The 24403-nt window shown below is 32.6% G+C and overlaps 2 protein-coding genes across 2 annotated transcripts; one reads left to right on the forward strand and one right to left on the reverse strand.

Annotated features, from left to right (window-relative positions):
- Positions 1–8764: 8764 nt before the first annotated feature.
- On the reverse strand, positions 8765–12045 carry LOC123658838 (MATH and LRR domain-containing protein PFE0570w-like). Its single transcript, XM_045594134.1, has 3 exons — positions 11903–12045; positions 11410–11571; positions 8765–10241 (listed from the first exon to the last, which is right to left on the reverse strand). The coding sequence occupies exons 1-3, from the start codon at positions 11939–11941 to the stop codon at positions 8928–8930; spliced, it is 1515 nt and encodes a 504-aa protein (XP_045450090.1). The 5' UTR covers positions 11942–12045; the 3' UTR covers positions 8765–8927.
- Positions 12046–15890: 3845 nt separating this feature from the next.
- Positions 15891–18775, forward strand: LOC123659310 (60S ribosomal protein L36). The gene is made up of 4 exons (XM_045594558.1): positions 15891–16001; positions 16148–16271; positions 17635–17727; positions 18599–18775. Exons 2-4 carry the CDS (start codon positions 16149–16151, stop codon positions 18749–18751), a joined length of 369 nt encoding a protein of 122 aa, XP_045450514.1. The 5' UTR covers positions 15891–16001; position 16148; the 3' UTR covers positions 18752–18775.
- Positions 18776–24403: the final 5628 nt, after the last annotated feature.

A 24403-nucleotide genomic window follows, 5' to 3' on the forward strand; every position in this document is an offset into this window, starting at 1 on the left:
AAAGATTAGAAAATCTCTGTAATCTCTGTAACTCTCGCGTCTAACACGATTACTAATACAAACACCAAATATTTTTTATCTATTTATTATTTAATTAAAACTAATATAATTTCGATTTGTAAAACGACGATTCAAATCTTGGATAAAGTATTTTCTTAGTAAGTAATAAAAAATGAAGCGTAGCAAATTAGCTACCTATATGAGTAACACAGGGTATTTATTACTACCCAAATTGAACAAATTACAAGACATTTCCTCATTACTAGATAATAGGGAGATGCTTTTGGAAACAAATTTAGCATCAGAAAAGTGAAAATCATGGAGTCCGAATTGGACTCCATAGCTGCACTTTTCTAAACGATGTGTTTGAAATATTATTATGTTTGAATAATACTTTAATTAAAATTACGACAAATTATATATTTCTTAATGATCCTATACACGTGTGAATATGAATAGAAATAACATGGAAAATATTTTAAAAAATTTGGTTTAATACCTACTTTTTACTTATATTACTTTTTATTATCTAATATATAAAATTCTCGTGTCGCGGTGTTTGTAGTTATACTACTCCTCCGAAACGGCTCGACCGATTCTCATGAAATTTTTATGTGCATATCGGGTAGGTCTGAGAGTCGAACAACATCTAAACATCTATTTTTCATCCCCCTAAATGTTAAGGGTAGTCCACCCCAAATTTTTTTTTTTAATTTTTAGATAAATTATGTATTTTATGGGCGTTGAAAATAACATACAACCCTAAATTTTCACCCTTCTACCACCAACCCTTATTTTTAAATACCGTTTAGCGGCAAGTCAACGTTTGCCGAGTCAGCTAATTATTTATAATTTGTTAGATTATTGTATAATACACATAAATAATATAACACATAACTTCCTAAAACAAAATTTTGCACACGTTCAGAATTCAATTTAAAAATTGGATTATAACAAATTGCCCGTTTTAAAGGTGTTTTTTTTTCTAGTTAAACTGGCGTTTTCGCGATCATAATTATTCGTTTTGAACGTGATCCCATTCCGAGCGACGTGACCGAGTGGACTTTGAATTAAAAATAAAAAAAGCAAACGCAAAGGTTAGCGTAGACATGTTTTTTTTATAATGATTTTTTTTTATTATTATTTAAACAAGGAAGCAAACAAGCATAGTTACCGTAGCCTATAGACGCCTGCAAAACTAGAAAAGTCTCAAGCGTGTTGCCCCAGGAGCTTTGAACGCCTTATTCACCATAGAAACATAATAATGCTTGAGAGCAGTGTTATTTAGCTGTGATGTTCTGTAAGGTTGAAATTCTTCATCAGACGGGCTGCTTCAGATTTTTATGTTTCGTCCTGTGCCCCACCTCTATGGCTCAAATTCATTTAAATTATCCGGACACGGCATTAAAAAATTATCAAAGCCAGGAGTTTTATTCATTCAAATAAAATAAATATACTCTTCCGACCATCCTTGATTGTAGTTGCTGCTAATTTTATCATAATAACTCATAAATACAAAAACAAAATCTATGCTCCCTATAAACATAAATCTCCTACTGACACACACTACAAAAATATAACCAAAATATTCGTCATAAAAATGAATTTTTATTTCAGTTTTTTTTTTTTATAGTAAATACTTTTTTTTTTATTTTTTCATTTCAAATGCGCAATTTCTATATACAATTAGGAATAAAATAAATATAGAAAATCTGCATTTACATTTTTATTTTGCTTGTTTCATTCTTTATTAAGTCTGCACTCGTTTCAAGAAAAAGTTAATCGAAAGAGATAAATAACTTTAGCTCAAGATAAAGTACTTAAACAGTTATCTGTGTTTTAATCAATATGAAAAAAATCGCATCACAAACAGATTTCTTCATCTTATCCTACAAAAGTTCACAGAAACTTTAAAGTCATTAGTGAACACCGTGAGTGAACAAATTAATAAAATTTTCCTATGTTGGATCTTATGATTAGATGTCAAGTAAATTACATAAATATTATTAACTATAATATGTATAATGCTTATAACCTACTAATAATATCTACTATTGTAATATTAATAATCGCTTTTTATTTACTATTTTTGAAGTGAAACTCCTTTAGGCCCATGGGGGTGAAATATTTACGGATGAAACGGCAACGTTTTGATGAAACGGCAACGTTTTTGTCGACGGCGCTGGAACGGAGGAAATCTAAAGCTTTAGATTTGTATAAATATAAACGAGACTTAAAAAAATTGAAAATTAGTTTGCTAAAGAAGTTTTACTTCTGGCATGTTTACTTTGTACGCACGCACTTTTTTAGTAATGTTCCAAATATCCAGAAATTTTGACAATACCGATTTTGCGAATTTCATTCTTCTATGCATTAAAATCATCCATGACCTGACAAAGATATTTTATAAGTTGTTATTTTTTGGAGCTTACTGCTTTAGAATCGATTTTCATAAAAGGCCCCCGATATGAAAAAAAAATTAGGGAGTAAAATCTACTGAACGCGGTTAGCTTTCTCGTAACGCCATCTATCGCGTAAAGTCTAAAGGCGCAACGACGTTTTCTAATAACGCCATCTCGTTGTAACATATCATCGATAGATGGCGTTATTTGATTCGTTTATTTACCATTTGATATGGTATTAATCTTTTTCTTACACTAGTAAGCCTTTTTTGTGCCTATTTAGACAGTCGACCTGAAGGAGTAAACTTTAGTCGTGCGTCGGAGCTGACACACACACTTTTTTTTTAATTCACGTATGTTATTAAAATAAACGTGAAGGGTAAAGTACTAAGCAGAAATGATTGAAGTTAACGACTACTATAATTTAATTTAAGTTAAAAGTATACTCTAGCGTAAACAATACATCTAGCCTATCTATCTATTTCTAGCCCACCTAGTACCTACTACTATACCTACCTACTACCTAGTCTACCTACAACCGTATGTTACGCAAGCACGTTGTAATAATTAAGCACAGGTGGAATTCGTAATTTCTCATACGACAGTGCGGCGGCCCGCTATTAATTTTCATGCTTGACTACATGACTACATGTGATCCACGCGTGTTGCACTTGACATAACATTATTTAACAATTAAATTAATTGTGCTTGAATTGCACTTTAATATAGAAGAATAATTATACTTATATCAGAATGGACTGTCAAAGGGAATTTTCACATTGCTATTGAAACTTTTAATCACATTGTTTTTTTTTTTGCCTATTACATACATCATAATTCAGCTTGTAACATTCCACTGCTGACCCTCTTTCTCCGTCTAGGAGAAGGCTGTGGATTAGCGGTACGCATGCATCATTCTAATATATAAAATTCTCGCGTCATGGTGTTAAACATTGAAGTCCTCCGAAACGGCTCGACCGATTTTAATAAAATTTTGTGAGCATATCGGGTAGGTCTGAGGATCGGCAAACATCTATTCAGCGGGTTAATAACATATATGGCAAAGAAACGTTTGCGGGGTCAGCTAGTTTTTATATAAATATTGCTAAAATTTGACGTAAGTTTAATGTAAACTGGTCTGAAACGAAAAAAAAAGCGTATGCGTCAGCTCCGATGCATATTTGTAGTTTACTCCTTCAGATTGACTGTCTAAATAGGCACAAAAACGGCCTACTAATCTTAAAAAAGATTAATACCATTTCAAATGGTAAATAAACGAATCAAATAACGTCATTTTCCGATCGATCGATCGGTGGCGTTATTAGAAAACATCGTCGTCTATCGGAACCCTATTGGGCGACGTTTCTTGGTATTTTATCTTTCCGATAGATGGCGCTATGAGGTCATTCGTTCAGTAAATATTACTCCTCATATTTTTTTCATACCGGGGGCCTTATATGAAAATCGGTTCTTAAAGAATAAACTTCAAAAATAACAAAATATTGAACTTTTTACACCCCATATAATTAATTATTTAACAAAATGACAGCTTAGCTGTGGGACTATGACTACAATACAAGACAATACAGATCTACTACGGAAAATACTTCAGACATCTTGAATTACAGTAAGAATATTTGACATCAGCATTATACGGTGCGAAAACCGCAGCCTAATAATTTTGTAAATTTACGTATAATCCCTACTAGGTAATATTATAAATGTGAATGTAAGTTTGTTTGTTACGCTTTCACACGAAAACTACCTAACCGATCACTATGACACTTTGTGCACATATTTTTGGAGGTATTAGAAGTAACAAAGGACAATTTTTGTTAAATTTTTTTTAATGCAAGTGAAGCCGCGGATAAAAGCTTACATTCATAAATATTACATTCAAACTCGAGGCAGAAATCGAAAGCTGGGTTACTACCAACTGAGTGTAGGAATGTTTCTTCTAAAATGTGACAACAGCAAACATCCATAAAAAAAAATTATAAATTATTATATAGATGAAAACAAAAAGCGCTATTCAATCAAGATGCGTTTTACAATGGTCAAAAACTATTCGTTTTTTACGAATCGTTGAATATAGAAAACGGATTTATGTTTCAGTAAGCGACAATGCTCTCTGTATATCGAGATCCTAACTGTAACATCATCACCCTAACGGTTTAAACGTCAGCAATTCGTGACATCAAGTGTATTGCTGATACAGATGCTTCACCTCTAATGAAATACCTGCAAATTATATGCAATGTGAACAGGATAAGATTTATATTCAGACTACAAAATTGATAGCATATATAAGTGAAAATCCAAATTAAGCAACTAAAATTAGATGGAAGTCAACATACTTATGATAAAACTTTGACCATAATGGGAGGATCGAACTTAATGTGTGGTTACGGCAGTAAGAATATAGCCACCCTCTCTCTTCCCGTGGGTGTCGTAAGAGGCGACTAAGAGATAACACAGTTCCACTACACCTTGGAAGTTAATAAGCCGATAGATGGCGAGATAACCATCCAACAGCTAGCTGGCTTTGAAATACACAGGCCGAAGACGGGCAGCAGCATCTTCGGTGCGATAAAGCCAGCCCTGCGGTCACCGACCCGCCTGCCCAGCGTGGTGACAATGGGCAAGACACATGCGCGCTACACGTTCGCGCCATTTTCGGCGCGAACTTGTAGAGACCTATGTTCAGCAGTGGGCTGTATTAGGCTGAAACATTGAGGGGATCAAACTCGGGACAGTAACCACAACAGCTAAGGGATAAAATCACTGTGGCAACCCAGCTCCACACTTGGCAAATATTTGTTTTAATCGTACTATGAGCTTTATTTATACTCCTATGAGCAAATTTCCAGAAGTATTTTACTATTTGATTCTAGAACTATTAAATGGGTTTGCTCAAATGAAATTGTACTCTAGGAAAGTAACTCAGCTATTATTAGGAGTATACACTAACGAGCATTTAATCATTTTATCTTAGCACAAACTAGTTCGGCCTGTAATCAAGTTTGGTCGGTAATTTGCACCTGTAACTATCTAGGTGGTGATTTTAACCGAGCAATTTATTATGAGTTAAATTGAGACTTATTTTACTAGTTTCTTAACAAGAATTCATACAGCAAATTAGCTACGTCTTATTTTACGGGTCTCATCTGGTCAATAGCCAGATTCATTATTATCGTTTGTTAATATTACCAAATAGAAAATAATAGAAATTTTGTGCAATCTAACTTCCATTAATGAAACCTGCGTCATATTTAAGAATATATGTGTGTTCAAAAGAACCATAACAATGTACTGATTTATACAGCAATAACAATTAAGATATTACAAACGTCGTTTGTTAGATCAAATCTAAGTATAAAGCAGGTGTACGAAATTCACACGTCGACTATGCAAGTGGCATTCGCAATTTAGCTGTGACGATAAATCGCGCCATACGTTAGGAATGTAACATTACGTCCAGCTATATTGTGCCCGTGCCCGAACGGCGATAACCACAGATTTGGACATAATATATTTGGGTAAGATGACATTCTAGTTGTCACTACGTCTTGCTGTTAATCTTGTATATCAGAGAATACGTGCCAAATTCTGGTGTGATTAATTTTCAGAATAATTCAATTGCAATTGCAATTAAAGGAATATGTACTTAGGTACATGTTGCAACAAAACAAACGACTTGTGTTAGGGTCAAATTAATTTATTAGTATTACTTTAAAATAGTCTATGCTATATTCTTGTTTTACTGCATTCGAAATTTCGAATTCTCTCACGCTTTGTAGTGATATGTACGTACGATAGTTCAGAGCTTAGTTCAGTATTCGCGTCGCGCAAATAATGTAAGGTAGAAAATCAAATCTTCGAACAATATCTTGAATTTTTTCGAGGTTTGTATATTCTACTTGTACTAAATTTCATACATTTTACACCCTATCTTTTGCCAGAACCCTTGAAGGAATAGAAAATAACCATATTGACTAAAATAGTTTACCTTCCCGAACTTTTTATTATCTGATATATGTATACTATTTAATAATTTTATAGTTTCTTTTTTAAATTTGAGAGCATACTTATTTTACTTACCTAGAAGTACTATCGAGATACAAAATTATACAAATTTACAGCGTTTTTTTTTTATATTTATTTATTTAAATTTTAGTACCATCGTCACCAACAAAATTAAAGGATATCGTTGAGCACCTAAATATATACAATAATTATGATTTTTATTACACTCACTCATGATTACTGAATATTAGCGACGGCATTGGATCGTTAGTGATTTTTTTTTTATTGCTGCTTTCCGGGCCCCGTAGAACTATCAATCAAAAGATTTATTTTAGTAATAGGCAGCTCATGCTTAAGTATATGCGGCGATAGATGCAATATCTTATTTCAGCTTCGGTTAATCTGTATCTGTTTTTAATTCCTACGCTATCATTTTATTATGAATATGAAAAATATAGCAAACCAAGTAATATGCTGATTACCTACGTCTACGTATTAATATATTTTTATTCTGTTACCTAGTAAAAATATAGATAAGATAAGACTAAAACTAAATGGAAAAATTTGTTCTTTTCCTTAATGACTTTTTCATTTAAGATCTAAATATATACATTTTTATTAATTTTTTTCCATCACAACTTTTTCAACCATCCACACAATTTACCAAAATAAATATCATATTACAAATTAGTTTTTTGTCACTTTCAAGGTAACATTAAAAGTAGGCAAGTAAGTTACTATTTATTTCGGGGATTTTCCATATTTCATAACTTCTTTGGAGTAAGTTATAAACGAAATTATTATAGGTAGTTGACATCAATCTTATGAAACCTTAGAAACCAATCTATTTTCCGCCCAAAAAACTATTGGCCTAAAGTAAGTTTACTTTGTTAACCGACTTCAAAAAAAGGAGTAGGTTCTCAATTCGACTTTTAAGAATCAATTTTCATATAAGGCCCCCGGAATGGAAATAATGGGAACTGTAAAATCTACTGAACAAATGACCGCGTTACGTTGTTATTAACGTCATCTATCGAGATGGCGTTCAGACGTTTTCTAATAACGCCATTCGCTTAGAAGAGTGAACTCCAGTCGTGCGTCGGAGCTGACACACACACTTTTTTTACGTCACTCTACGTTGTATTACACCATATAACTTTTTACTGAGTGCACCGATTTTGATCTTTAGAGTTTACTCCTTAAAAATCGATTTTCATATAAGGACCTCGGTATGAAAATATGAGTAGTAAAATCTATTGCACGAATGACATTGCGTTGCTCGTAACGCCATCTATCGAAACTAAATAGGGTTCCGAGTGATTGCGTAACGACGTTTTCTTATAACGCCATATTAGACAGATAGATGGCGTTATTTGATTAGTTAAATAACATGGAGAAATGCCCAGTAGCGGGATATTACAGGCTGAAGCGTAAGCGTTATTTTTAACCGACTTCCAAAAAAGGAGGAGATTCTCAATTCGACTGTATTTTTTTTTTTTTTTTTATGTATGTTACATCAGAACTTTTGACTGGGTGGAGCGATTTCGACAAATTTTCTTTTAATCGAAAGGTGGTGTGTGCCAATTGGTCCCATTTAAATTTATTTGAGATCTAACAACTACTTTTCGAGCTATATCTAATAATGCGTTTTTACTTGACGCCTTTTGTCGTCGACCTACGTTGTATTATACCTTATAACTTTCTACTGGATGTACCGATTTTGATAATTCTTTTTTTGTTGGAAAGGAGATATCTCTAGTTTAGTACCATGATAAGGAAACCAGGATCTGATGATGGAATCCTAGAGAAATCGAGGGAAACTCTTGAAAATCCGCAATAACTTTTTACTAGGTGTACCGATTTTGATAATTCTTTTTTTGTTGGAAAGAAGATATCCCTTGTTTAGTACCATGATAAGGAAACCAGGATCTGATGATGGGATCCCAGAGAAATCGAGGGAACTTCTTGAAAATCCGCAATAACTTTTTATTAGGTGTACCGATTTTAATGATTTTTAATTTAATCGAAAGCCGATGTTTATCATGTGGTCACATTTAAATTTCATCGAGATCTGATATTTACTTTTTGAGTAATCTTTGATAATGCGTTGTTACTTGACTATTTTTTCGTCGATCTACGTTGTATTACTCGTCGATGTAATTGAAGTCGGTTTTTTTTTTCGTTTGCGAGCAAACACAATTATATTAGTTTATTTAACATTTTCTTTTTAACCGACTTAAAAAAAGAAGGAGGTTTTCAATTTGATTTTATTTTTTTAACCGAATTCCAAGAAGGAGGAGCAGTAGTAAAGCTTTTTTTTTTAATTATATTCCCAATTAGTAGGCATTCATTATATTTTATTATATATCGCTAACCATATAACACACCTTATTTACCCGAAACAGAAAATAGAGTATTTAATTACATATAAATAATCTGACAGTAAGCAAAAGATTAAAATAGTAAATACAAAACTATTTTGCATAAAATAATAATTTATTATGAATCATCAAAAACGATTTTTTTACCCTGAAAAGGTAATATAGCAGATTGCTTTTTCTTTGCTTCCCAAGAAGGATGTAGTTTTTCTGGAACTGCATACCTTTTATCAACTCCTTTTGAACTTAAATTATTATTTCTATTATCAAATTGTCTATTTTTATTATCTTCTTTTCCGTTGACATTATTTTGATTAGTAAAAAACTGTTTAGTATTATAACTAGATTTTTTTGTAAAATTATTACTGCTGCTATATTGTAAGCCATTTTTCTTTGGTTTTGTTTTTAAAACATGTCCAAACATTACAGCTCGTCTATATTTTCTATTGCCACGTTTATGTTCATCTTTTACTTCATCTGGATTTCTCGGTTCCACCAGAGACTTGTAATTATTCCCAGTGGATGTGACAAAGAATTGATCTACTAAAACTTTTTTTGTTTTTGCCTCTAAACCTTCTGACTCTTTGTTAAATTTCCTTTTCTGTAATTTATCTTTTAAATTCTTGTTTTTGTGGACATCTTTAACTTTCTTCTCTACCTTTTTTGCTTTATTTTCTGACTTGTTATTTGGTTTCATTTTTAACTCAAATACTTCACTTTCAGGTTTATTTGAATTAAGTTCTACTTTATTTTTACTATTATTTTTGATGACTTTGTTTAGCACAATTTCTTTATTAATTTTACTATCAGTAATATTTTCTACTTCTTCTTTGTCTTCTCGCTCTTCATCATTATCATCGGCGTCATCATCATCATCATCATTAGAATCATTATCAGTTTGTTTTATATGAACACTTTCATCATTTGACTCATCAAGTTCTTCAGAATTGTCACTAATGTCATCAGATTTATCACTTAAAACACTATTATTTTCTTCCTTATCATCATCAGCATCCGATAAATCATCACCTTGAGACATCTCTTCGTCTTCTATAATTTTATCCTTTTTAACTGTGTCCTTTTTACTTGTGTCTTTACTTTTGTCTGTAGTATTTTCTACATCCCATTCACCTTCAACATTAATGGCGTTAGATAATCGTTTTTTCCTATTTTCTTCTTTTCTCTTCTTTTTATTTTTCTGTTTTTCAATTTCTTCTTTTTTAAGCTTTAATCTTTCTTGTCTAGACATAAACAGATCATCTATTGATACATTAGAAAACTTCCCTCTGATATGTTTATACTTATCTTGCAGTGACTTGTGTAGAAGCAACCGTGCACATGCCTTGTTATTGTCAATAGTTGGTTTATTCAAATAGTCATTTAGTTTTCCTGTATGTGTGACGATGAACCGTGCTATATCTCTTGCTTTGACTTTCTGAAAAAAGAAGAAATGGTATTTTAAAATTGCAACTCATAAGTAGCGTATTTAAATATACTAGTGGTCGCCCAGTGGTCGAAATTCACCATTATTAATTTAAATTATAAGTTCGAACATTATCAAGGTTCTTTTGTCAAAGTAGAAATATAAAAAAAATAGTCAACTATACTTCTTTAATAATAAACAGAAGAGTAATTTATTGTAATGTAATTTTTTGTATTTATAATTTTAAAAAAGATTAGCATTCTGCACTCTTTCTCTATATAAACTATGTAAAACTTCATACTCCTCCATGCAATTTTCGTTTTATTATTTGATAATACGAAATAAATCTACATCAATTTTTTAACTAATAGATTTATTTTGTATTTTGCTGATATAATCTTATTTTATAGAATTAGTAATTAGTATTTTAGTCTTTGTGAAGTAGGGATCACAGACTTAAAAAAATAAGCAAAAAATATATTTAATAAAATGAATGCATGTTTACAAAAGATAGAAAAGTTACTCAAAAAATAAATGAATTTAATAATGATGATTGATGTAAGAATAAAATAATTTAAATTGCATGGATTCAAAGCATCTGATTTTTTATATATTTTAGTGTACTTATTAACTTTATTATATAAAATAACATGGCTCAGCTTTTGGCGTGTAAATATTTTCAACTGACATCCAATAAGGTTATCAATTTGACTGTTTTTTTTTTTTTTAATATGTTACCTCATAACTTTTTACTGGGTGAACCGATGTAGATGCTTCTTTTTTAAATTTAACTGAGATCTGACAAATATCTTTTAAGTAATATATCATCTTGAATTCTACCTCATAACTTTTTACTGGATGTACTGATTTTGATGATTCTTTTTTAAGTCAAAAGTTGTCATGTGGTCCCTTTTAAATTTAATTGAAATCTGATGATTACTTTTTGTGTTACCTCTAGTAATGCTTGTGCTTGATTATCTTTTCGTAAATTTACTTTGGATTACTTGTTGATGTAATTATCAGTTTTTTTTTTGTTCCCAAGCAAACAATAATGACTATTTTATTTTTATTCTAAGCAGCAATACCCTTAAAGTCTGTTTCTCCATCCCTCAACCACATTAACAAACTTTTTTAAACTATATCGAAGAGTAAAGATATCATGAAATTTGTAAATATATACCTTTATAACCAACACTTCTCTCACTGCAGACTCCGCCTTCCGTTTGAATTTCTCTTTCAAATTTTCTGGACATTTTTTCTCTGTCAAAGTCTTAGCTTTTCTCGTCAGCTTATGTATTGTCTGTGTTTTAGCTTGGTTTAAATTCTTTTTCAACTGTATAATCTGAAAAATTAAACAAAATATAATTGACTACATGCCCCTCGCGGTTTCACCGGATATTTTCCTACGAACGACGGGATAAAAAGTACCCTATGTGTGTAGTGTATGTGTATTCTCTATCTCCAGATATGTACGTACAGTTGCCTTACAATCAGTTCAGTCGTTTTTGCATGAAAAAGTAACAAATATAAATCCATCAACACAAACTTTTGCATTTATAATATTAGTAGAATGTGATAACAAACGCAAAACGTACAACGTGATATATATTGATCAGTTATAAACATTGCGTAGCAATAGATAATTGATTCTATTGTATTCAATTTATAAATACCTCGTTATTAAAGTCTTGTTTCACAGCACCGATTTCCATTTTTATTAAAAAAAAAAATTAAATCAAAATATAACCTGCAAAATCCTCACTCTCAACTTGTCAAACTGTCAAATTATTGGCAATGGCATGTTGATTGTTGATCTGTCGACTGTCATTGCAAAGAATTGTTTTTTTTTTTTTTTTTTGGAGTTTATGGCCTGGTATCTGGACGTTTAAACCAACAAAGAATTGTAATAAGTATCAGGGCTATACATAGAGCAACACGGAGGGGAGTGGCCATTGCGTTTGTTACCGATACAAAACTTTCTGTCATTTTTTGCGGGGGGAAATTACACACATGCACACTTTATCTAATTCCCACACAAAAATAATCGTCTGTCACTACGAAACTCACACATACTAAATTAAAATCACACTTACATTTTTCACACACACATAGATACATTCTGTGTCATTACAGTATAATGACACGCCGCAACTACACTGACAAGTTGCCTACAGCCGTGGTTGTAACAACTGTCGATATCCATTATCGATAAATTCAAGTACTCGGTTAGGGAAATAATGTTTTTAAAGTGATACAAAGGTAAGATATTATTATAAAAATAGACTTAATTTATTATATACTACAAATCAAACATCTTCATGTAAAATAAACGATTATAAAGAGTAAAGATTTGATTGTTTGTTTGTTTGTTAGCATTGAATAGGCTCCGAAACTATTGGACCGATTCAAAAAATTATTTCATCGTTGAGAAGCTACACTATCCTTGAGCGACATAGGTTATACTATGTTTTTAAAAATATTTGGGATCTTTACTAAAACTCCAATAATGTAACCCAAAGGATAAAAAAATATCCTAAAAAATTCCTTACATTGCGTGCGCTGCAAAAACTAATGATAATAGAAATACAAAATGTAGTAAGACTTTGTAGAATACATCATTATCTACTATAATTGTATTTGCTCGCAAACGAAAAAAAAAAACTGACTTCAATTACATCGACAAGTAATACAATATATGTAATATATACGCGTTATCAAAGGTTACTCAAAAAGATGTTATCAGATCTCGATGAAATTTAAGCGCAACCACATGATAAACATCAGCTTTCTATTAAATTAAAAATTATCAAAATCGGTCCACCCAGTCAAAAGTTCTGAAGTAACATACATAAAAAATACACTCGAATTGAGACCCTCCTCCCTTTTTGGAAGTCGGTTAAAAAATGTCGCGAAAGCATATGTCTAACTATTATAATTATGTCACAATACGTTTGGTGCAACGTTGTTGTGCCAAACAATGCCAGTCTACAATAAACGATTTAAAATTAACCCACATTTTGAGGAGTTGATGATGTACACTGTGATGTCAACGAATCAGGAATAGGGAGCGTAGCACTAATGGCATCATAAGATGATAGCCTGTCATCTGCTAGATTGAATGATTTGTTGATGACTCTGAAAGGATGGATTTAACATTGTTAATTTTCAAAGTTGACAAATCTAAGTTTCGTTTCACTACTATAACAAAGCTGAACCATATCTTGATTGCCTTGTACATGAGTCAAAAAAAAAAAAACTTACGGGACAAAAACAGTGTGGCGTTAGTGTTGGTTTGGTGCCCTCGACTAATCCTTCTATTGTTCGCCAACACTTGAAAGTTAGTGGTATTGATATGATCTGAACAAATTACACTATTTTTTGTGGGCGTCCAGGTCTGTCTGTTATTACAATTTTTTTCCATGTATCCCTTAAATTTGGATTTTCAGAAAACCTGCCAAATTTTTATATAAAACATTATGGTCGAAGTTCACATTAAGTAATTCTAGTAAAATGTATTAATACTCGTAATACGCGTATTATATTTAATTTAATGCAATTTTATTATATAACTATGTTTATTAAAAAAAGCTAGCAATATTATATTATAAATAAATCAAGATCTCAAAAATGTCTGTCACCTCTTTTGCCTTTGCCGTTTTTATCGATAGCTATCTACAAACAAACCGGTAACAACACTATCGCTCGGCGACAGTGACTTCTCGGAAATAGACTCCGATCAGTCGTTCGACCGGTCCGCATATTGTATGAGGGCGAGGGGCCTATGTTGGTAAACAAATCGAGTCAACACGACCGATAATATTTGTAATTTTTAAGTTTAAAAAAGGTTTAAAAGTAGTATACAAGTAATAATGTGATTAAAAATACTTACGTATGAAAGGTAACGCCATGTTTTAGTAAATTTGACGTGGCAGATCTTTTTTTGAAGCAAAAAACAGAACAATTTGGCATTTTTTGAAGGACGTTGATTCAATCGCGCAACTAGATTTAGTCTAGTGATCAGTGCAGCTGCAACTAGTTTTATTGTACGCATATGGCCATTTGGCCTTATACCTTGACAGAGGGGAACGCCTGTACATGGCTACTCCCCTCCGTGTTGCTCTTTGGGGCTATACTGATAAAAAATTTAATTTCCATACATAAGCAGGTGTAGTCACTTAGTCAGGTGTACTGTTTTTTTTAAATGTATATAACCTACCTTACCTACTCTGAGAACAAACAAAAATAACAATATTGATTACTTTAAATTACTTTTTCACAATATTAAAATTCTTAAAAACTTAAAACAAACAAACATTCGATTAGGTTCAATTTTATTTTTAAAATAAAAATTCATTAAATATCAGAGTTATCAGATACATTTTAACCACATACATACATACATACATACACATGATCACGCCTCTTCCCGTAGAGGTAGCCAGAGACCACTTCTTTCCACTTGCGATTCTTACATACTTGTTTCGCTTCGTTCACTTTCATTATTCCCTTCATACATGCTCTTCGATTTAGGGTACTCTTGACCTGGCCTTTTTTTTAAAACGTCCTTTATTTGTTCGAGAAATGTCCGCCTTTTTTTTATAGCTGGAGAAATGAATTTACGCACTAACCCCTCCACACGAATATGAAGGGAGTGTGGAACTCCCGGCGTGAGGTGCAATACCAGACTATCCACTAAAACCCACATCTTTTTTCCGCCGGCACCTTAGTGGGGACGCCATGGGATCGCTTTCGCACACTACCACGACGCCCCTCGGTGATGGCCTTTCGGCCCCGTCGGAAGGGACGCTCAACCTTTTCAAGTCGATCCCTCTGCCGTCTGCAGGAGGGAGACGAGGTCCAGGAGCTGCCCCACCGCCTAAGTCCAGGCGACCGTAAGGTCCAACCCTTCCTCGGCCACTGGGCCCACCTAGCAGCCCCGCAGAAACAGCAGGGCGCCGAGCGCTACCCGGCGGCATGTGCTTGCGCGCCATAGAGCGAGCGAACCCGCTCACCCCGTCCGCCGCGTGGGGAAAGAAAAATCCGACCTCCACGTCTCCACGCCGTCTCAGCGCCACACACACCACCGCACCTCCATGCCAACACACCGCTCACAAGTCCACTCTGAGAACCAGAGCAGTACCCGAAGCGCATCGTCTGGTTTTGGTCCGCGGGGGTCCGAAGACCCCGCCACCCGCGGCGGCTAAACCGCGAGTAGCATCCCCTATCTAACTCCTCCCCTTGGGGTCTAGGTCCTAGACCTAAGTCTGGGCCTGATCGTATTAATCATCATCACCTCAGCCTATCGCCGTCCACTGCTAAACATAGGCCTCCACAAGTTCGGGCCAATAATGGTGCGAACTTGTGTGTTTTGCGCAAAGATCCCGCCGCCGCCAGCCGCAGCTGCTTACCAACCCACCTGCCCAGCCTACGAATCGTCTTAATACCATTTTTAAATTGGTAATTTGTTAATGATGCTACTAATTTCATCGTATTATTGTATATTTTTGAATTCAAAAATTCATGTTTATTAATAATTTTACTATTATTTTTTTACTCGAAGTTATAAAAAAAACTACTTAAAATTGTTGTTATGACTTGTGACTTTTAATTAGTTTTGTTATTTATTTTATAGAATAAGTTATGTCGGTAACAAGCCCTGAGCCTGCTGATGTATAATCTACCCACACAGATTAAAAAAAATTACTGTTTTTTTGACGTATGTTTATCTGTCAGATTATAAATCCCTTTTGGAACAAACTGTCAATCCGCGAAGTACGTAAAAAAATTTCTTACTCGTATTTATCAAATTAATCTTATATTTTAAATTAGTTTAAGTGTTAAATTAAGTGCATTTTCATAACGATTGATTGTTGTGCCAACATATTTAGTTCCTAAGTGTTACGTTTTGATCATTTCAGCATGGCGCCCCGGTTTGAGATCGCAGTTGGTCTGCGAAAAGGCCACAAAACAACCAAAATATCCGCTGGCAAAAAGGGTATTACAGACAAAGCGATTAAGATCAGACCTGCCAGACTAAAGGGTGTAAGTAAATTATTTAGCCTAATTAACAAAAAATACTATAAGTTTAAAAAAAAGTTTAACCTAAGAAATTAAAAAAAAAGTTATGGCTCCGGTATTCAATGAACCTCATAATTTAGAGATTATATATATGCATCTATTTTATTTTAATACGTTTTATACTATGTTTACTTATTATTATTTGTCTTGTAGTGTTCAATCACAATGAAAAGTACAAAATTTTATAACAACTTAACAAACACTTAATCACTGTTCTAACTAAACTTAACCGTCTTATACAACGATTTTTAAATTAATGATAAATTTAAATTAATATAATCGATTTTTATTTTAATATAATGAAAAAATTAGTCATATCAGTTTCCCTATAAACTAGGTTGTATGGAGGATAACTTTTTAAAGAATATTCCCTTTTAATAGGATATTTTGAATGGGGACAAACCTAATGTAGTAATTGAAGATTTTAGATTATTTTAGTTTCTACATTTGAAAGGATTTCAATACAGACCAATACTTAGGAGAAACATCTGAATATTTTAATCTGCGGACGATACTTTTGCAAGTTACCAAAACTAAATTAATTTAATTCAATAACTAAACACAAAACACTTCTGAGCGGTCATTTCGCCCATGACTATTAAAAACGCCGGATGTGAAAAACAGCAACTTTACAGGAGAGCGATTCAAAGTGTAAATTGCGTGTAGCTTTTTACTTATTTTAAGCAGGATCATGAAATTTTAAAGTAATGCTGTACAGGCTATTTATGTTTAATATTATTACTAGCCGGTATTTAATGTGTAAATATGAGAAAAGTCACTTGTTACATTTTTAACGGGTTAAGACTAATAGGTACTGATTTGTCAGAAGTAACACAACTAAATAATATATGCATAAAATAAAAAATTTCTCTTCAGCTGATGATAGACTTCGTTATTTGGGAACGTTTTATGGAATAAACAAAAAATGCAATTTTGCAGTACCGACGATGTTAATAGTCACTAGCGATTTGTTTCAGTATAATTTCTTAAAAAAAATGATCTGATCTTGCCAAACATGTTATATGAGTTTAAAAATAAACTTTTTTTAGGACAACCTTATCAAATAAACGAAATATTGTTAAGATAATATAGACTGCTTATTTACTTATTCAAGATTCATACATTTAAACTTAAGTGAAATCCATACACATCTATCCGTACATAAAATATTTTTAGAAGATTTTTACTATTTAGCCGTCATACCAGCCAGCTAAAGCTGTATTTTTAATTGAATATTTAATTTTGTAAACTTTATTATACCTTAGTTTAAATACAACATGCTACTTATGTATTATATTACTAAACATATTGTTTGATGTCATTACAGTTACAAACCAAGCACTCCAAGTTTGTACGTGATTTAGTCCGAGAAGTCGTAGGACACGCTCCGTATGAAAAGAGGGCTATGGAATTACTTAAGGTATGTTTAGAAGAGATTTAACTTCAAATTAAAATACATTGAATATGTCAGATGGCAGGCCCATTGAAGAAGTTGGCCCACCCACCTTTTTATTTAAGGGTTGGCTGGTTTGGTTCCCTGTACATCTCTGGGTGTCATACATATTTATTTGTGTATTTTTTTTTATAATATATGTCTATATTAGTAAGCTTTCTCGTCAGGGTGATAAGCAGTGTACTTTTTGCTCTTAAGGTTCCACTTCTGCCCCTAATCTGGTTGTAAATATTTATATATCAGTTGCCTGGTACCTAAAACATATGCATTTAAGTTACCTACCTTATGAACAGGTTGCTGTTTCTGTATATTAAGCATATAAAAATTTATAATTTCTTATAGAAAATGATACAAAATTCTTAAATATGTCTAAATTTCAATTAATAACTTTAAAAACTGGTCTCATATTTTATATTTATTGAGTAAATTAGGCACTTAACAAATACAACCCTCATATTCAATGGGTCAATAGGATTAACTCCAGTGTGGAGAGCCTAAAATCACAAATCAACCTGTAATATCCCACTGTTAGGCATAGGCTTCTTTCTCCGTGTAGAAAAAGGATCAGAGCTTAATCCAACATGCTACTCCACTATGGGTTAGTGGATATATTTTCTACTATGACTGACGATCGCTATCAGGTGTATGCAATAACCGGAACGGATAGATTTACGTACTCTACTTACAAGGGCAATCATCCAAATGGGAAACAAATATCTATACAAATAAAAATATCAATAGCAAGCGGGAGTCGAACCCCTAAACCGCTAGTGTTTAGGCACACCACTATACCAGAACGGTTGTTGTATCTAACATAGAATTATTATAATAATTCCAGGTGTCAAAAGACAAGCGAGCTCTTAAGTTCCTGAAGCGTCGCCTCGGCACACACATTCGTGCCAAGAGGAAGCGTGAAGAGATGAGCAATGTGTTGGTACAGATGAGGAAGGCGGCCGCTCAAGCCCACCACGCCACCACACATGCGCACTAATCTGTAATAAACTACTATAAGATATGCCTTGTTTTATTTACAATTCTTTTTTACATGTTTATTGATTCTCAACATTTAGCTAAACAAACTATGCAATTTCAACCTGAATTTGTCCATGTGGGTCTCGGTTTCGGCGCAAAAATCTGTTTCTGTCGGACTCTAGTTTTACTATTATAACTTACTTTAATGAAAAAAGCGTGATTTAGCAGCCAGCGAAAAACGCAAAATATAAAATTATTTTGTTTACAAACTTTTGAGGTTTGAATTTTATTGCAGGACTAAATTACTTTTAATTTTTAACTAATATTTTTTATCAATTACCATTTTTTTTAAAAGTTCTTAATTTCAAATATTTTAATATGAAATAAAATTATGTACTAGAATAATCAAAAAAAAAATCGTATTGGTGTGCCTTGTATACGAATCGTAAGGCGATCTCCACTCGGCCGTCAAGCGTTACTATTTAGTTACTATTTAACGTTACTAAGACAATAATATTTATACTGTAAATACATACAGTATAAGTCACAAAAAATTAAGTCATATTTTCTTTATATACGGGCTTAAAAAATTTCGTTCAACAATCATATAGAAAAAACACTTAGGTGTGAGTAACTATTGCAAACACTCGTAAGATATAAATTTTTATTATTCAAACGGAAATTGAAAACCATATTTTTTTTAACTTTCATATAGATTAAACAAGTGCCAATTTCAAGATAAATTTACCATTTAATAATATGTAGATAACTTTCCTAAATTCTATTCCTATTAGCTTATACAAACAACAATATGGTGTTAATATATAAATTGTTAGTATTTTAAAAAGATTTATCAGGTTTATTCCTAACCCTTTATTTTCAGTAAAGAATGTCTTCCTGAAAATACAGGTGAGAGTAGTGGTGATAAGATGTAATTTAAAAACAAATTTTAGCGTTGTAGCAGTCTAACTTACTGCTGTAAACCAAAAAAAAAAGATAGGGATACCAACTTAATATAAGTGCCTGTAGGTACTTAAGAATTTTAACAAGTGTAATAGAAGTTAAATTATTCTGTCAGGTGAGAAACTTATCTAGTACTGAACAAGGTCCTAACTGATTAAACTCATAGAAAGTTGTTTCATATTTCGATTTGTTTATGTTAAATCGTTAAAATAAAGGAGTACGTCACAATATTAGCTTGATCAATCATCTTATAACGTTATCAAAATCTAAATTTATCTAACTAGGATGAAAGACGGTTCAATATTTATTTTATTAACAACATAACAAGTATTAAGTAATTTCTGCGTAAAGTTTTAAATTAATATCGGCACGGATATTGAGCGCTCAGCGACGGAGTGGGAACCACATCGTGCAAACAGAAAATAGTTTTCTTCAGTACAAAAATAAAAGTGAATCCTAAGTATATAAATTACGCGCCATGTTGTTTGTCCGCGATGGACTCCTAAAAAACTTAACCGATTTTATTCAAATTTACACTCCATGTGCAGTTTGATCCCACTTAAAAGATAGGCTATATTTTATTTCGTTATATATATAATTATTATATTCAAAAAAAAAATAAGACCGTACGAAGTTCGCCAGGTCGGTTAGTAAAATATAAATATTGAGTACAAATTCATTAAATTTATATATCTACATCCGAATAATTACGAATGCTATTAGTTTAATGGTAGCCATTTCTTCATAAGTAAAGTCATAAAGCTAATAAGGTAATGGATTTTGATTGACGTTATTATATTATTAGAACCAAAGTTATGGCATCCCCAGATCAAAGTAATTAAACAAATCATGAAAGACGCATGAGTGACAGTTTTTGCGCGAAGTGCGTGCAACCAAGGTGTGGAGTTGTGTAGAAGTGTGGAGTTGCGTTGAGGTGTGGAGTTAACAACCGCTCTGGTTGTAGTGTTACGTGTAGTTGCTGATATACAGATGTATTTGTAAAATAAAAATTGTAAACATATTTCTTTCCAGTTTGGATGATGTAGGCTACTGTACCTACGATATTACTCATAGTAGGGAACATACCGCCAACCCGCAGTGAAGCAGCGTGGTGGATTAAGCTCCAATCCTTATCCTACTAGGAGAAAGAGAACTTGAATATTTTTGTGAATTACATCCGGAATTTAGGACCTGACTAAATTAAAATTGGCCGGTTTTGCTAGTTATTAAACGGTTTTATATTTAGCTCACCCCGTTTGTTTTTTTATTTTTTCTTTATTTATTCTTGGGTCAAATTTAGTAATTCAAATTTCACCCTCTTCCTGTCAACCGATTAATCTGAAATTTTGTATACACTTTGGATTTTGGTGACAATACAATTATGTTTATTCATTATCATTATAAATTCAAGATGGCCACCGCTACAAAATGGCGGATAACGTAGGTTTTATCAATCCCATCAATATGGGTATCAAATGAAAGGGCTCAACAAGCAGAATACAATATACTATAAAAAATTGAAATCCAAGATGGCGGCCGCTACAAAATGGCGGATAACGTAGGTTTTATCGATTCCATCAATACGGGTATCAAATGAAAGGGCTCAACAAGCAGAATACAATATACTATAAAAAATTGAAATACAAGATGGCGGCCACTACAAAATGGCGGATAAGGTAGGTTTTATCGATCCCATCAATATGGGTATCAAATGAAAGTGCTCAACCAGTATAATCAATGTACTATATAAAATTAAAATCCAAGATGGCGGCCTCTACAAAATGGCGGATAACTTAGGTTTTATCAATCCCATCAACATTTGTATCAAATGAAAGGTCTCAACAAGTAGAATACAATTTACTATGCAAAATTGAAATCTAAGCTGGCCGCCGCTACCAAATGTCTGATAACAATTTTTTATCAATCCCACCAATATGGGTATCAAATAAAAGGGCTTGACAAGAAGAATACAGTGCACTATACAACCTCAATATTTAAGATGGGCCTTGCAAGGTTTTTAGTACATTTATCTTAAACATTGTAATGAAGCACTAAATGAATTAAACAGAATGCGAAATAAAAACTAAAAACTAGAAAATAAAAATAGGTAAAAAAACTTTTTAAGTTAAACGGTTTTATGTTAAACATACATTACAATGTTTAAGATAAATGTACTAAAAACCAAAAAATAATAAAATAGATACAGTCGTGGGAATTATAAACATATGCATAGACTAGACTAAAATAAAACCGTGGGGCACGTCAATTGTCTACAAATTATCGACTTAATGTGCGATAGAAGAATCGTTTAATTCGTCGTTATAATAGGCAGTTGGCCCGCAGACGGTGAGGAAATTACTTACTATTTTCTTGCTCATGGAAATTCCAATAGTTATACACTCCATGTAAATAAAAGAGATGTTTCAACTAGTTTATCGTTGGACATTCACACTGCTGGCTGGCGAGGAATCGTTTCACTGCTCGTAGTTTGTCTTTAATCGACAAAACATATGATAAAAGTACTACTCGCTCACCACTATGAAACCCTAAAACTCGCTTATAATCGAGCTTGCTAGCTTGTTTCCACATTCTAGCCCTACTTATCACACGTCATCGTTGAACAACTGCCTAATTGTAGTGTAACATTACAAAACAAACATTTTAATCAACGATTGTAGACAATTGACGTGCCCCACGGTTTTATTTTAGTCTAGTCTATGCATATGTTTATAATTCCCACGACTGTATCTATTTTATTATTTTTTGGTTTTTAGTACATTTATCTTAAACATTGTAATGTATGTTTAACATAAAACCGTTTAACTTAAAAAGTTTTTTTTTTTTTCTTAGATTGGAATACAATAAGAACACGTGCATGTATGGCTATTGCCTAATACACTAACAACTGCATAATAAATTACCTTGCATGTAATTGTGATGTACCTATGTGTGTACAATGTACTGTGATATTTAAAATTCTGCCTTACCCAGCAGAGATAGATATGTGTATTGCGGACTTTCTTTTAGATCTCCTAAAGACTAGCATTTTTGTAGTACGTTGTATTACCATATCAGTTACCCTTACGTCAGCGTAAGTGGATAAAGCGGCGCGTTAGTTTTTTTTATTCTGAATTGTACTACAATTTAATGCCATTCATGTTCAATATATCTGATCGTATAGCTATTATTATAGAAGTAAAATATATAGTCTAACACCTCAGTAAAATCAGTTGAGAAAGTAGTTTCGGTAGCTTTACCTTTTTGTCGTATTAGTTATTTGACGTTTACAGTATGATGTAAAAAAAATAAAAATTTAATTGTATTCTATTAGCTTTTTTTTTATTTTTCTAATTTAAAAAATACGCTGACTTAGTTTGCAAATGCTGACGAATATATTCGAGATATATGAAACAGACTATTTATATTTACGAGCCTTTTGTAAAAGGTACCTCTTAACATTTGTCTTTGAGTTAGTATTTTCATCATAATTATATTCACACATTAGGTATTTATTATTTGATGGTATTTCATTTATTATTGTAATAACAAAGTTATTTGTACAATAAATTTACGCAAATTCTTATCTGTTTTTATCATGACGACGGGGGACCAGGTCATATAGCTATCTAATTGCAAGTAAAATTGCGTCACGAACCTTGTTTTGGTTTGATATTGTCTGCTCTCGTACACATATTTTTTTACTAATTTAATTATTGTGTATGATGTGGATTTGCCTATCTAAAAAGAGATATTTTATATACCTAGGTTTTTCAAATCGGATCTATTCAATATGAATTTACAAAATCTCTTCATCATAACGAAATTTAAATTGCAACCTGACTTTTGCCAATCATCAAAGGTACGTTCAATTAGTTAACAGTACAGTAGATTTTTGATGAGATTTTTTTCCATAGGATTACAATTTATTAATTAACTATTACCGCTTTTCAAGTAAATAAGACTAACTTTAACGTGATTTTAATTAACTACATTAATTAAGTTTAGGGTTAATTTTATAATAAAAAATAAATAACCATTACTTAAGCAACACGTTCTTTCATTTTAGATTCATCATTCATCACATCAGCCTATCGCAGTCTACTGCTGGACTTAGACCTCTCTAAGTTCGCGCCAAAAATGGCAATGGCATTTTCGATTGTCAATTTTAAATATAACGGATCTCTAACTACCTTACTGTAGCCACGAGTCGAGCATCTTGGTCTAATGACAAGGAATAAAGAAGGAGGCGGAATAAGCCAAAAGAATTTAAAGGGTTAAAGTTATTTATATTGACGACGCGTTCGCGCAGCGATCATAGCACTGGCTATTACGCTGGCGGCCGCGGGTTCGATTCCCGCTCACGACAGACATTTTTATCGACCATATAGATGTTAGCCGTGGTCTGGGCGTTGTGTTTGTGTATTGTGTGTGTTTCCGGAACCCAACACAGAAGAAAATTCTACTGGGGGATCCGTTGAGTGTGAAGCGTTCATTAATTCTTATTATTATGAAATAAAAATCAAAAACGGCTTTATTCAAATAAGCCCCAAGAGCACTTTCGAATCGTCATTTTACAAATTAAAACTTTAAAAATAAATTATTATTTTTGTAAAAGTAAAGCTAAGTACCAACGATTTGGAATGTAGATTCTGCAGAGAAGAATCGGCAAGAAACTCCGAAGTTACTCTTTTGAAAATAATATATAAAC

This window comes from Melitaea cinxia, chromosome 13, assembly GCF_905220565.1.
Source record: "Melitaea cinxia chromosome 13, ilMelCinx1.1, whole genome shotgun sequence".
Classification (NCBI taxonomy): domain Eukaryota; kingdom Metazoa; phylum Arthropoda; class Insecta; order Lepidoptera; family Nymphalidae; genus Melitaea; species Melitaea cinxia.